This window comes from Pundamilia nyererei, unplaced genomic scaffold (genome assembly GCF_000239375.1).
Source record: "Pundamilia nyererei isolate P.nyererei 1_Seehausen unplaced genomic scaffold, PunNye1.0 scaffold00112, whole genome shotgun sequence".
NCBI lineage: Eukaryota > Metazoa > Chordata > Actinopteri > Cichliformes > Cichlidae > Pundamilia > Pundamilia nyererei.
The window spans coordinates 1,659,129-1,673,437 of NW_005187513.1; the positions used below are offsets into that span (position 1 = coordinate 1,659,129).

General features: G+C 40.4%; 1 protein-coding gene across 1 annotated transcript in view; it reads left to right on the top strand.

Annotated features, from left to right (window-relative positions):
- The first annotated feature begins 4,428 nt into the window (after positions 1 to 4,428).
- nedd4a (NEDD4 E3 ubiquitin protein ligase a) overlaps positions 4,429 to 14,309 on the top strand; it is a 29,737-nt gene continuing 19,856 nt past the window's right edge. The window contains exon 1 of the mRNA XM_005741649.2: positions 4,429 to 6,439. Coding sequence (XP_005741706.1) covers positions 5,120 to 6,439 — 1,320 coding nt within the window. The 5' untranslated portion in view covers positions 4,429 to 5,119. The remainder of the gene's footprint in view (positions 6,440 to 14,309) is intronic.

Consider the following 14,309-nt stretch of genomic DNA (forward strand, 5'->3'; position numbering starts at 1 on the left):
AAATAGGGGCAAATCTTAAGGGCATGGAGAGGATGCAGCTGAATAGTTTGAATAGGAGACTGAAGAGAATATCGATGCCTGCGTCTAGTGTTTCCTTATTGATCACACAATTGGCGAAAAGTGATGTTAAAGGTTTTAGGATGTAGCCTAAATGTAGGGGGACATGTGATAAGCTGCTGACCCAGTTTCATTCTGGGCTGATACAAAGCAGGTACGCACGAACAGGCGGACTCTAGTGACACGACCACTTCTGAGTTTTGCAGCTAACAGTCTGTAACTGTATGCAAAGTCAACACGGTCAAGCAGTGAACCAACATGGATGCTCAGAAGTCCTTATGTGACTGTACTAAACATCACTTCAACTCACAGAGGCAGAAAATGAACTGAAAACTCTCTTTATCACTCTTATATTCATGCACCAGAGAGATTTGCATGCGTATTACAAATTAGCTTCACGTTGAATAAAACTCCTGTGTTTCCTTTTATGCATCTGCCACGGTAAGCTTTGGTTTTACGGTTTGGTTTTACGATTATTTTAAAAAGTATGAACATATTTATAAAAGTGTTGCCAGAGGTAGGAATTGATTAACTTTTGGAGTCGCTCTCCTTGTTGTCTCCTTCAAGAAATATGTCTATAAGTTGAAATAATAAAATTCAGAAGACATTGTTGATGTTCTCAAGATTGTATCAGAGACTAATCTGGATTCAGAGACTTGGTGTAGATATTTGTCTTGAGCTGCTCTTGTTCAATTTGCATTGATCCTCCGCTAAAAAAAGCACCAACTACACTTGTGTCCACAAAGCAGGCTAGAAAATGATAATGATAAAAACATCTACTAGTGCTTAGTCCTAGAGACTGGTTGACGAGCGACCAGCTTTTACTTTGAAGTCAAACAGTCTCCATTTTTTAGTTTGCGTCTCACTTTTCACAGTTTTACTACCGCTCGGCGAGCAGTCTGCAATTTTTTTGCAAGTCCATGCAAACTACATGTGGCAACTGTGGCAATCTGCTAGTGAGCAAAGCAACTGCAAGGAGTTCCTATGTGCAGCACCATATGTACCTCTTTGGGATCAATTTCATCTACTGGCTGCCAGCAATTTCCAGCAATCACTTGGGGGAAAACAGGTTTTCCAAAGCTCATACAGGTTTTTTTATTGGAAGCTTTGGATTGTTTTCTTGATTGTTTTGCTGCTCCATATTTAATATTTCATTCATAACTAACTTTATTTTATAATGGAAAGTAAACAAAAGAAGTTGTCATTCTTTGTAGTGTCCTAAGCTACATTTCTTATAACTGCGATACATGTCTTGCAGTTTGTAGAATCAGTGAATCACCTGCCCCTTTCCCACTGGAGCTGTATACAGCTTCATAGACTTTTATCACTGGTAAAGTTTGGTCCCCAACAATACCAGGAAGCGGCAAAGTAGATTCTTGGAATTACAAGTCAATAAAAAGCCAAGCATTGGGCAGCCATCCAGCAGTCCCATCAGTTTATGATAATTACATTCACATTTCTAACTCTTGTGAAATCTGAATCACCTCACTGTTAATAGTCTTGTGATGCTTTTTGTAATCGTGGAGTTTCTACATCATAAATTTGTTACTATAACATTCAACATGTTTCAGCTGGTTTTGCTCAGACTTTTCAGGTACAGTCAGTCGTTAGATCATTAAAAAACCGTCAACACACGAGCTTTCGTTTGCAGCTAAATGGCTGAATGTTTCTGGAACCTGTCACTACGTCACAGGTTTCCAGTCACATGATAAAATAAAGACGGGGGTGAGTCACTCAGTTCTGCCTTGTCATGCTCCAGTTACACGTTGGAGTATTTTGGAGGGTGTGTCAGAGCTGTGAAAGTGTTTGCGTGTGTGTGTGTGTGTGTGTGTGTGTGTGTGTGTGTGTGTGTGTGTGTGTGTGTCTGCAGCTCTGGCACACCGAGAGCTCAGCAAGAAACGTGCTTTGTTGGTCGTCTCATACGAGATGTGTTGATTGGATGATTATTGTTTCCACATGGTGTTTCCACAGTGTGAGCGTTCACATCTTGGGATGATAAGATTCTTCTGGCTAAGACTTTCAATTATAGCCTCTTGAGAGTTTAATAAATAAACATTTATTATTCCCACAGCATAAATCTTTGTTCCTTTGGACTATGACATGTCCTCTAGCACCACCAAAAGTAGTTTTTACTTTAACAAAATGTGAAACTTTGACGGATGCATATATTTGAACACTTTATTTTTTTGGCCAGATTTTTAGATAGTACACAGCCTTGATTACCCAGACTCTTGAGAACAATTAAAAAAAGTAAAATTACATATTCTGATAGCAAGAGGTCAGACTCCACAGGGTTAAACTCTTTAGTAAATCACTTCTCCAGGCTATGCCAGCAGACCCCCATAATCTAATCTAACAGCAGTGTGGTCATATCTAGTTCCCAGTTATCTCAGAGGCAGCTAGACACACCCACAAAAACCATAAAAAAGTAAATCAGATGCTGCTGTACAGTTCTCGCTTAAAATACATGATTGTGTCTTTGCAGCAGCCCCTTCCCCACTTCCAGAGACAGCATGAATGCAGAAGTTGCTATGGTTACCTGCACTTGAATTAATTGGCACGATTCAAATGGTAAAAGAAAGTGATACAATGGTAGCTGCTTTGTAGCCTACAGCAAAACAACATTTACAAAGACTATGAAAAAAAGCTAAACGCTGAGAGGCAACCAAACTTATCCAAACCAATCAGGCAGGTAAAAGAACATACTCAGACTGGGACTGAAGCTGGAGGTATTAATATATCACTAAAATTTGTTATATAGTACACTAAATATATCTCTTCTGTGAAGATAAACTACATCAGTGGCTTTTTCATATATGGATTAAGCCTAATCCTAAATGGAACCTGCAGTGAACTTCCATGTGTGGAAAATGAACCTGTAGCAGTTACTTACACTATTACATTAGCAGGAAGCTAGCTTCAAACATGTAGCTGTTGATATCTTGGTTTACAGTAAGTTTATCAGTAGAAACATTCTAGTAAATCAGAAATGGTATAAGTGAACAAAACAGGACATGTTGCTCAGTCATTCGGGTCATCTGATAAAAAGAAGGTCAGTGGTTTGATCCCCAAAGTTCTTCAGAAAAATCCATTAGAGAAAGACAGTGTGTGATAGTTAGAAAGTGCTTAATTATATGAATTCATGTGTGAGTCCTTGAAATTAAAATTTAGAAAGGTGCCAAATAAGTCTTCAATAAACTTAAAGAAGTCCAGTTGCTTTCTTTCCAAGCTCTTTACACTACTCCGGAAAGAGTCTCCTGTAAAAGCATGTCTCACTGAGAGATTTTAAAGAGGTCATTCGCCCTGTTTGACTTTTGGACACTGGCAGCAGATGTTTGATCACCTTTATGATATTTCTCTAACCATAAAAATGGGTAGCTGGGATAGGCTCCAGCCCCCCTGTGACCCTGATAAGGATAAGCAGAAGAGAATGCATGCATGGATGGATTAAAAATGCCTGTCAATATTTTCTTGGACAGAGATCTGAGAAATGCTACTCAGCTCTCTAAAAGTTTGATTACTTCATGTGTGATGAGTTGTATAAAACACATTTACACACACCAACTCTCAGACACCCCAGTCAGATGTCAGTCAGTGCCCCTTGTTCCTCTAGGACAACGTTATCAGTTCAGCCATATTTTCTGCTGATTTGTTTGATCGTAAAACATCAAAACTCTTTAGGGCTGCACCTTAATAGATGCCCAGCCTCTACTCTAGCCACACCCCACTGACCCAATTTATTGATGACCTCACCTCAGACACTTTCGCTGGAGACTTTATTAAATAAATATATAACTTATCCTTCAATGCAAAGCATGATCTTCGCTGTCATGCCAAATTCTTGTGCCTATTTCCAGGCAGCTTTGCTGTGACTTAACATGAGCGTGCGGTGTGCGTCACCAGCCTTGTCTTATGGCCTAGATACCGTCAACATCAGTTAAAGCTGCTTTTGCCTGGATGAGTGATTAATGGCCAATCATGGGTTTTTTCTGGCAGTTTGTCATGCTCCTTAAAAATTTAGGTAATGACTTCCACCGCAGCAGGAAGTGTCCACCGGTGAATCATTGCTTTATCCTGGCCTGGCGTCTTACTATTAAAGACTATGCTAAAACCGATTTAGAGGCAGAGCAATATCAGAGTAACAGGCGTGGAGAGGAAATCAGATGAGTACTGACTGTTACATGAAGTGTTGAGTGACTGGTGTCGCGTCACCGCGGTCCCACAAATCTTTCTCCCTCTTATCGTGTTGAATTTTCTGCAGTAAAGCAGATGATTTGCAGCAGGTTGTTCAGTCACTGAGGATCAAAAAGCATTTTTATTAGTGTTTTTATTTGTTTGGGTGCTCTTTTATTTTCTTTGGCATTTTTATTGTGTGCTAGCTGAGCTTTGTCACCCAGTCCTCACTCTGAAGCAGAATTATGTTGAAAGTCAGTCCCTTTGATTTCCTGTAATTCAATAGCAGTGGGTAAAAATATTTGTGGGGGCGCAGAGCAGCAGAAACATAAGAAGCATAGCTGCAGCAGGAAGTGAAGTCTTGGGTGAGTGGCCTGAAGCAGAAGTAACAGTTGACCAGAGCTTTAGTCGAAGATGCAGCGTGGACGACTGCCGCGTTGTTGTTGTTTTTTTCTTTCCCCAAGGGAGTAAACAGGAGTGAGGTGGCAGCAGCAGATGTGAGGTGTTACACATTTGTCAGAGGGTGCAGTTAACTAGCCCTGAGCTAAGGCTATGAAGCAGGTCCGCTTTTTCCTTCAACTCTCAGTGTTGCTTTCTGCTCCGCGGCCGTGTCTTTAAAGGGGGCTCAGCAGTGAGATTAATCTGTTTTCAAAGGTCATCTGTTTGGGTCATGCCTCCACACAGAACCACTGACCTCCCCTGACTAAAAGCCATGGTCCGCCTGGAGAGGAATGTAGGTTGTCACCAGAGCTATTTTGGCAATGCGCAGTCCCTAATGATTGTGATCACAGAGCAGAGTTTGGAGCAGTTGCTTTGCTCTCCTTTTCCCAGCCAGCAAGTTTGATCATGCAGCTCCCGCTGGCGCTGCAGGGATTAGAGAGTTAAACGAATGGCACGTCGGCTCCGCTTGCATTTTGCGTCAAGGAGAAGCAGCACGGACCCTCTGTCAGAAAGCCTCAGCAGCCATGGTGAGGAAAGCGGAGTCAGTGTGTCAGCTCAAAGCCCCTCGGAGAGTCTGGCGCACAATTCTGTCCACTTGAAGGTGACTCCTCTGTCACCAGATTATGCTTATAATCAATACTCTTCAGTGTTCATACCCAGGGTTAACACCGGAGGATGTAATAAGAAGAGAATTCTACAGATCTCACTCCAGCCCTGTGGAAAGCTCAGCGGACAGGTGGATGGCAGCGTAGAGGATGGAGAACCAGGAGCTGGTGAAGGAGGAGGAGCGTGTGCGGGTTCTGACGGGGGTTCGTGCAGCAGCAGCATGGCCAGCGATGGCGGCTACTGTAGCAGTAACAGCATCTTCGAGCCAGAGGCACCAGAAAAGCATAAGACCACCCAAGAGAGGAGTCTACACTGCTGCAAGTCCAAGGTCCCCCTGAGGCGGTGCTCCTCCTTAGTTATATTCCCAAAGAGCCCCTGCAGCACCCCACCTGCTTCCCCAGTAAGTCCAGTGGCTTTTCCTGCGCTCCCTATAGGGAAGGGCTCTAATCAGTCATCTCTTCAGACTTCTGTTAATGGATACTCACTGACAGATGAGGAGGTGACTTCCAAAGGGTCCACCAACACGGCAGTAGTCGGCCATCGCTTCCCAAAAGAAAGCTGTTCAGCTGAGTTCAGGGACACCAAACACATGGTGCAGTTTAATATTCCCTTACAGGACGAACCAAAATCTAAAACAGAGGACATGAGCAAAATAAAGGAAGTGTCATCATCTCTAGACAGATCAAATCGTCACTCCAGCAGCCTGTTGCTGCGCTTTGCCCACCAGAAACCAATGATATCAGGAAAAGGAGCCACAACAACAGCTACAGTCAATGTGGAATATCCCGAGGCTCATTACCCAGCAGAGCACCCAGAGGGTGATCGCGACTGCCACAAGAAACTTTATCGTAGTACCTCTGCTTGTTTGTTCTCCTCAACTAAACCTTCTGAGAAAAACCTGAAAGCTTGTTCATCAGGAAAAGGCCACCAGGAAAAACACTGTCATCACGCCATACAGAGGAGCTTTTCCCTCGAGGTGCCTTACGCCAACACTGGAATTTCATGTCACGTTTCGAATCCCAAACTCAGCAGCCCCTGCTCTCCACATGTGCACATTCATTTGTCTCCTTGCTGCCCGGCTAAGTTGCCTACCTCTCTTCCTGATATAAACACGGGCAACAAATGGAATAATACACCCATAAGCTCAGGTCAATGTGCCGAGGTAAGTTTCTTAAATGGAAGGTCCCAGGCCTTATGCCTCATAGTGTATAGAGAAGATAACAGCTGTCAAATAAGCATTTTTTTTAAGTTTATGTGACACAGCAAGGCTCAGGAAAGCATGTTAAGGTAAAGAACAAAGTGGATTCACTGAAATGTTGTTAAACTGGTTCCAGGAGATTCCACATGCACTGACTTTAACTGCCATGTACACGGGACTAAAATAACAGCTGGACTGTGTAAAGTAATGCAAATAACAACTATATTTTATATTGACTTTGTGCTTAATTTTCCCATGCATAAAGTTCAACATTCAAATAGTTCTGTGTATTTTATGTCTATATAGATATACAGATATACAGCTCCGCCATTCACATTCTTAAAACTCAGTTTACTGCGGGTCAAGAAAGAGTGAGGTTCAGTAACTGAGAAGATCGCTACAGCTAAGTCATGCAATTAACAAGCCCAATGTGGACAAACATTCAAAGGTATTCGGTTGCATTACAGTAAATCCATCTGCTTATTAGTTTCCCAGAAATCAGTGAATAAGAGGGAAAGGTTCCCTTTCAACCTGTTTGTGTGTCTGTCGGTGTGTGAACTCATCTTTTGAATAGTTTCCTTTTTTATTATTCTGTTAGCACTATGAGTAATTGGCCTAAGTATTTACCCAGGCTAATTATAGCAGTGGGAAAAGTGGTGCCCCTTGCTGATATAAATAAAGTGCCTCTGAAATATTCTGCCTGACTCCAGATAGTCTACTGGTGTGTAGCACTGATTCAAATTTAACTGCATGATACTAGAGCGCTGCGCAGTCATACCAGCCATCTGTGGACGTGCATGTGTGTGGTGCTAATGTAATGTAGGCGGAATGAAAGTGTGAGCCTTTCCCAGTAAACTGGTGGTGTGTTGCTTTCCTTGGTGCCACTGCCAGCCAGTGTTTGTGAAATATCAAGTGTCAGTCTCCACCCCTACCCCCCTCCATTTAGCAGAATGTCAAGTAGGACGGCTTCCTCCACTAATTAGTCAGTGCATTTATTTTTAAAATAGTTACGTTTGCTTAGGTAAATCTCAGTTATACTTTCACTCTAGAAGGCCCAAAACATGCTTCATGCCTAACTATAAATAATAAATATGGAAAAACTTGTAAATTATCTTTAAAAATAAAAATAAAAAATGTGACTCCTAAAAAAAATTGCTAATAAAAGAAAAAAAATTGAGAAAGTTGTTAATTTGGAAAAATTGTTTCACAACTTGCCAATAAGGCTTTGATGGATGTGTTTAATGAGTCTGTAGACAAGACTGTGAGTCAACTCCTTTCTGCTGTGAGTCAAAACGTTCTGTGTTTTAATTGTAATACCTGCACTGATTTTCTTACTTCTTCCCTCTGACATATGTTCTCCATATAATAATAAAAAAAACCACTGACACACAAAAAAAAACTAGATTAAAACTACACATTTTCATACAATAAAAACTGAACTGCGTCATACACATTTAGTCTCACAAGGTGAATGTGGTTAAAACTAAACTGAAACTAGCTGTAAAAAAAAAACATTTAGTTAACTGACATATAAATAACAACTACACTAAAACAATATTGTCCCCAATCCAGTTTCTTAAGAACTTAGGCCTCAGTCACACAGGCCTAGAGACTGCTCAGTAATCCACTAGTAAACTTAGTCTTCTATTGAAAAATGTGTAGTCCCAGACTAGTTGGCAAATGGTTACTGGTGTCAAAGAGGTTGATGCACTGAAAGCCTCATTTTGACTTCCTTGGTCGCTAGCGGATTACTTTGAAAAAGTAAAAGTTCTGCTTAATTGTACAACCAGCATGTTTCAAAATGCACTTTTATTTTGAAGGTGAATGATCTCTATTTCTAGTTTGCATCATGCATTTATACCCACCCCTCAGTGAGTAGTTGGCGGGTGTTTGCAGATGAGTCAGCGTCTTCCAACGCTGCGTCTTCAGTGCAAAAAACAGGTGGCCAAACAGTTTTTGGTGGTGCAGTTTCACCGAGAAACCTGCTAGAAACCTCCAGCACCCATTCGCCAAATAGTCGGGGTTGTGGTTGCCAGACTGGTTTCTAGGTCTGTGCGACTGGAGTGTCATTTAACCGGGGTTGTGGGGGTTCTGGAGCTTATCCCAGCTGTAGCACACCGGACAGGTTGCTAATCCATCACTGGGCTGCAAAGGCAAGACAGATAACCAGATATCTGGCCAATTTCAGGATCACCAGACATAAGGAGAACAAGCTCCAAAGAGAAAAGCCCGATCTGATCAGGAAGGTTCAAACTGGGAACCTCTTTGGTGTGAAGTGGCGTTGAAGAGGCTTTCGTGCATATATCTGTTTATGTTCTGAACCACTGCAGTTTAATCCCTGACAAATAGCCACCAACAATAATAAAACTAATAAAAACTAAATTAAAACAAGCAAACCAACTCCAACAATCAAACGATCATCTATGAGAAAGCACTTGGCGACAGTGGTACAGAAAAACTCCCTTTTAACAGGAAGAAACCTCTGGTAGAACCAGGCTCAGCCATCTGCATGACCTGTTGGGGGTGAGGGGAGGGAGAGAGGACAAAAGACACAATGTGGAAGAAAACCAGAGATAAATAATAACTAATAATTAAATGCAGAGAGGTGTGTAAACACAGTTAGTGAAAAAAGGGTCAGAGAAAAAGAAACACTCATGGGAAGCACCCAGCGAGGACCTGGTTCCAAAGAAGAGAGACCTGAAAGCTGAAGGCTTCTACTTTTAAATACTCTTGGGACCACAAGAAAGCCCGTGGTCTGAGAGCGAAGTTGTTGGGGTGATATGGTACGATGAGGTCTTAAAGATAAGATGTGGCCTAATTATTCAAGACCTTGTAAATAAAGTGAAAACAAACACTGAACTAATTAAAATGCAAAACCACAGTAACTATAAGTTCTTCTTGAAAGTCTTTTGTATTACACGCTTTTGTTTTTATTGTCATGTCCACCTACGCTGTGAGTCGTGCTAATGGTTATCTAAGATCTTGTGCATCATAATCTTAGGTAACTATAAGAAAAAGATGCGACAATAATAAAACCCATACAGGTCGTGGATAATCCTCCCACATCTGTAGTGGAAATGTTTAAAAACAGCTACAGATTTTATTGCCCAAACGTGTATAAATTTGTACTTTGTACTGCCTTTTATAGCCACTTCAAAAAAATAGGTCACCTGAGTACAAACAGACCAGCACTGCTAACCAACATATGTACTCCAAAAATACAAACATATAACTGTTGCAGACTTAATAAAACTGCAATATGATAAATTAGCATCTGTCTATTTCTGGACCTTTTTTATATTTTTAGAATTTGTTTTTCTCAGCTGCATGTGGACAATCACCTAAAACTTTTAAATACTGCTCCAGAAACAAAGAGAAGCTGTGTGTGGCTGAACATGTCGGTTCATATTAGTGGTGGTGTTTGAAAACTTCCTTTGCTCTGGTTAGCCGCACTCCCAAAGTCACCAGATGAGTCATCACCATAGTTAATGAATAACCAGGTATGAATGTGTTGCACAACAAGGTGAAGACATGAATCAAATGAATGTTAACAATTATTTTATATAGCGAAATAACAAGCTTTTACAGTTTCATAGAGCATTAAACATTTTAGGGGTATCTCACTACACAAACAAGTGGGTTTGTGGAGCTGCTGAGTTAACATGCAAAATAACTAATGTTTATTTAGAGAGATAGCCCAGCAAAGTGCCCTTTAACCCCATATGATTTATACAAAGCCCAACTTCTGTGCTTTAAAAGGTTTACAGACTGGGTTACAGCCAGTAGTTGGAAATATTTGACATCATTCTTCATCCTGTAGTTAAATAATTTGTTTGCATATTCCCCAAGAGCATAACAAATGACATCTAGGCTGTCAGACATAATGTGTTTTAACTTGCCTTAACTTTGTCATTGCAATGAAGTGCTGTTTTGACACCTGTGTCAGCTTTCAGTTCAGTATCCATCATCACCACGCTACCACCGCCACATTAGCTCCTCAGAAGCTTATTTTTCACAAGCTGCTGCCCACCTGTCAAAAGCAGCTTTTCGTTGCAGAGCCAAGATGGATATCGCTGAGGCTACCAACATGTGTCTGTAGCTGTTTGCCGCAACCTCATGCAGTCTGTGGTCAGCACTGCTTAATGCCATATGCTAAACTTGAGCTGCATTCAGTGTCACACGAGCCTGCAGGGATGCTCTGAATGGACATTTATCTGTCGTTATCATTTTATCTTGGGCAGTTTTTTTTCACGTGTCCGTAGCATGCATTTCCCCTTTGTTATCTTTAGCCTCACCTTACCCAGGAGGCTCTGATTTCACTCCATCATCTGTTCGCTACTGATATAGACGTGACCTACTCAACTTCAAACCGTTAGCTTTAATTGTTTATGCACTAAGGTTTGTGGCTGAGTTAAATATTTATTTGGCAGAGAGATCAGTGGATTTGATCAGCTGATGTAAACACAACACCTGATCTGGACATTCTGGAGATTGTGTTTCTGGGTAAAACCAATTTATCCTTAGCTAGCTTTTAGTAATAACCGCTTGCACGGGATGCTAAGAAAAATGGATTCAGCTGCAATATATACTGTAAGTTCTCAGTAATATATATAGCAGGATGGAGCCACAGCCTATATTAAAAAAAGATGTTTGGTTTTGGTGCCCACATTTTAACTATATGTTTAATTTTTGAAGTCAGACAGACACCACACCGTGTCTTTGGCCTGACTTCCTCCTCTCACCCCAACCGGTCACGGCAGATATTCGCTCCTGCCTGACCTAGTCCTGCTGGAGGTGTAGTCCTGTCAAAAGGGATTCTTTCCTTTCCACTGTCACTAAAGCGCTTGCTCATAGGGGGTCATATGATTGTTGACATTCTTTACCTTACAATATAAAGCAACTTGAGGTGACCACTGATGTGATTTGGTGTTATATAAATATAACTGAAAGTGAATTGAATTAAACCTCCTATTGAGTGCATTACACAAATAAAAAAATATTTCAATCACCAAAATTGGAGCACAGATTTCTGAAATGAGCTGTTAGTACAACTAATTGGAAAGGAAGCTTTAATATTTCTCTCAACACAGTACTCCATTAAAAAATAATTAATAAAGGGAGAAACTATCCATAAATACCAATGTCTTTGTTTTCAACCATGCTGTAAACAGTTTCTATAGCTAAAATTCGGTATTTTAATATGAGAGTCTGTGTGGATTGACTTGCTTCTGGATTTTCACTCCAAGAACTGGGATTTTTAGTACTTCTGCTTTTAACATTGCAATCCAAGAGTCTGCTGTTTGGAAGTAATCTATTTAAGTTAAGAGCGTCTCTCAATGTTTTATAAGCGCAATGTCTCCGTTAAAAAGAAATGAAACATTTCTTTATCTAACTTTTATTCTTACTTTTATTCATCAAAAAGAGCTCTATGAGTTATTTATGTGAGCCCTGTATGTCTTATACTATGATTTACTAATTAAATAGGATTCTTTAGCAGATTTCTATTACAAAAAGGAGAGAAATGTGGGGGGGGCCACTTTTATGAGTAAGTCATAGTATCAGTTAGACAATGCTAATAATAGTTTTTAATTATTTTCCATATGGGTACCCTCTGTTAATATAAACTACTGTAAACAATAAAGACAGTGTTCTATATACAGCCACAGCTGCTCTGTTTACTGTATGTTAAATCTCCAGTCATTCAGTATTGTAAACAAACCCAAAATAAATACAATTATTTCTGACTTCCATAATATGGTGGAGGGTAAATAAACACAGAGGACTGACAGTGCGTTTAACCTTAGTATTCTTAGAAGACCTCATGAAGGAAATACTGTGCAAAGCAGGCGGTTTCTTAATGGAAATGCAAAGCCTGCCAGTATAACAGCAACGATAACAAGTGTGCTTGTCTTAATACCGCTTGCATAAAACAGAGACTGCTGTTTTTAGGACAGTTCATTGTAATTTTGGAAAAGCTCGCTCAGAGTTTATTTTAATCTGGATTTATGCTTTTCTCAGTTGCTCTATTAGAAGTGCAAGGGCACGATGAAGGAGGCCTCCATCTAAATTTGTTCACATAAACACTTTGTACCCCTGTTAGACAGTTTGACCTGCCATGGGTGTTAATTTTGGTCACACATGCTGACTCCCACTGTGCTTGGCCTCAGCCTTCTGCTTTCGAGACCTTAACAGCTCCAATAAAGGCATGCAATGAATGTGTGAAGAGTTCAAAGCAAAGACGGTTCATCTGGCAAATGCTACATTATTTTGATCCCAGTCTCTGTTGGAATAACACAGAGCAGCCATTCATCGTCGGCTGATAAACACATTCCTGCCTGCGCAACATGCTAAATATACACGGAAATGGAGCCAGTTAAATGACTCTCATTGTTTGAAGTAGGAAAATAGTGCAGCGGGAAACGTTTTCTGTTAAATCTACAATTAAAGACGGTTTGTTAAAGGGAGTGTCTTGTGAAAAAATCGGGTGAGAGGAAATATTTCTAGCCCTTACTGATGATTGAAATAAAAGAGAGAGATGTACAACCTTGAAGTCACTGCAGATAACACAGACATACTTCTTTAGAGATATTAAAGTGGTTCTCTGTACTCTAAATCAGTTGTTTTTAAATACTTTTTCTGCCCAAGGCACACTAAAGGTCCTGCCAAACTCTTAAGCCACACCCAGGTTTTGTTTCGGGGGGGCTTGGGGGGGGGGGGGGGGTAGAGGATGAGGAAACCACTTGCAGCTTCCCATTTATGCCATATAAGGGACTGAGGAAATGATGTACATGCACAAGTAAGTGTAATGTTTACAAAGGTTCACAAATGATGGTTATTTTGTACCCTAAAACACATAAAATTATACCAAAAATACAAAATAATGAAAACAAACTATTTTAAGCAAGAAGTGAACCCGTAAAGGAGTTAACTGCTTAACAAATCAAGACCCTAACTCAACAAACTAACCTGTGTAAATCAAGAACTTATGCTATATATTAAAGGAATAGACCATTTTTAAATGCAAGAAGGGCAGAAGAGGAAAAAGGAGGGGGAAACCCCAAGGACAATCGATTAACTCAGTGCAAAGAACTCCCATCCCCCCCATACTGTCACAGCTGATAGTTTGGTCCACTTGTTGGCCATCTGTATTTCAATGGCTCCACCCATAGTTTCCTCTTTTAACAAACCAGGAAAAACTGAAGCAGCAGGACGATAACTCAAAACAGAAAAAGTAATTAATGCATCTCATAAGTCTATTTGTGCCTGTCAGTTAGAATGCAGCGTAGTGTCATTGAAACAAATTTATAGATTTAACTTGTCCAAAAACATGAATTGTGTGCTATGTAATGCCATTGAGTCAATGCCATTGACTGTGGTAATGATGTGGTAGAGTGAAACCTTAAACCTGTGTGTCTGACTTGACTGAATATTGCCACATTTAGGTTATTTCACATGACATGTGTTTTGTCTGGTTTCTCTCAGAAACGTTTTGTCTCCCAAAACTTGTTTTTAGCTTGTTAATCATCCCCCCTCCCAACAGACGAGGCATGTTAACATTCCTCATCCAGGGAGCTTGTGCTCTGATCACCTTTTGTGTTATTTCGGTGATGCTTTGTCTGCACTTGTGGTTAGTTGTGGTTTGTTTAACACAGAGAAGTTACTCTGCTGTTAAACTGTTAATCTGGCCTTTGATGTTTAATGCTTGTATAACCTTAACTTAGGCGTACAGAAACTAGAGAATGAACCAAATTTTCTTTTGACAGATGTTTTAAGGGGGAAATTAGTCCTGCTAACTTAATTTCATGAATCATGTAAAAAACATTACATATACATA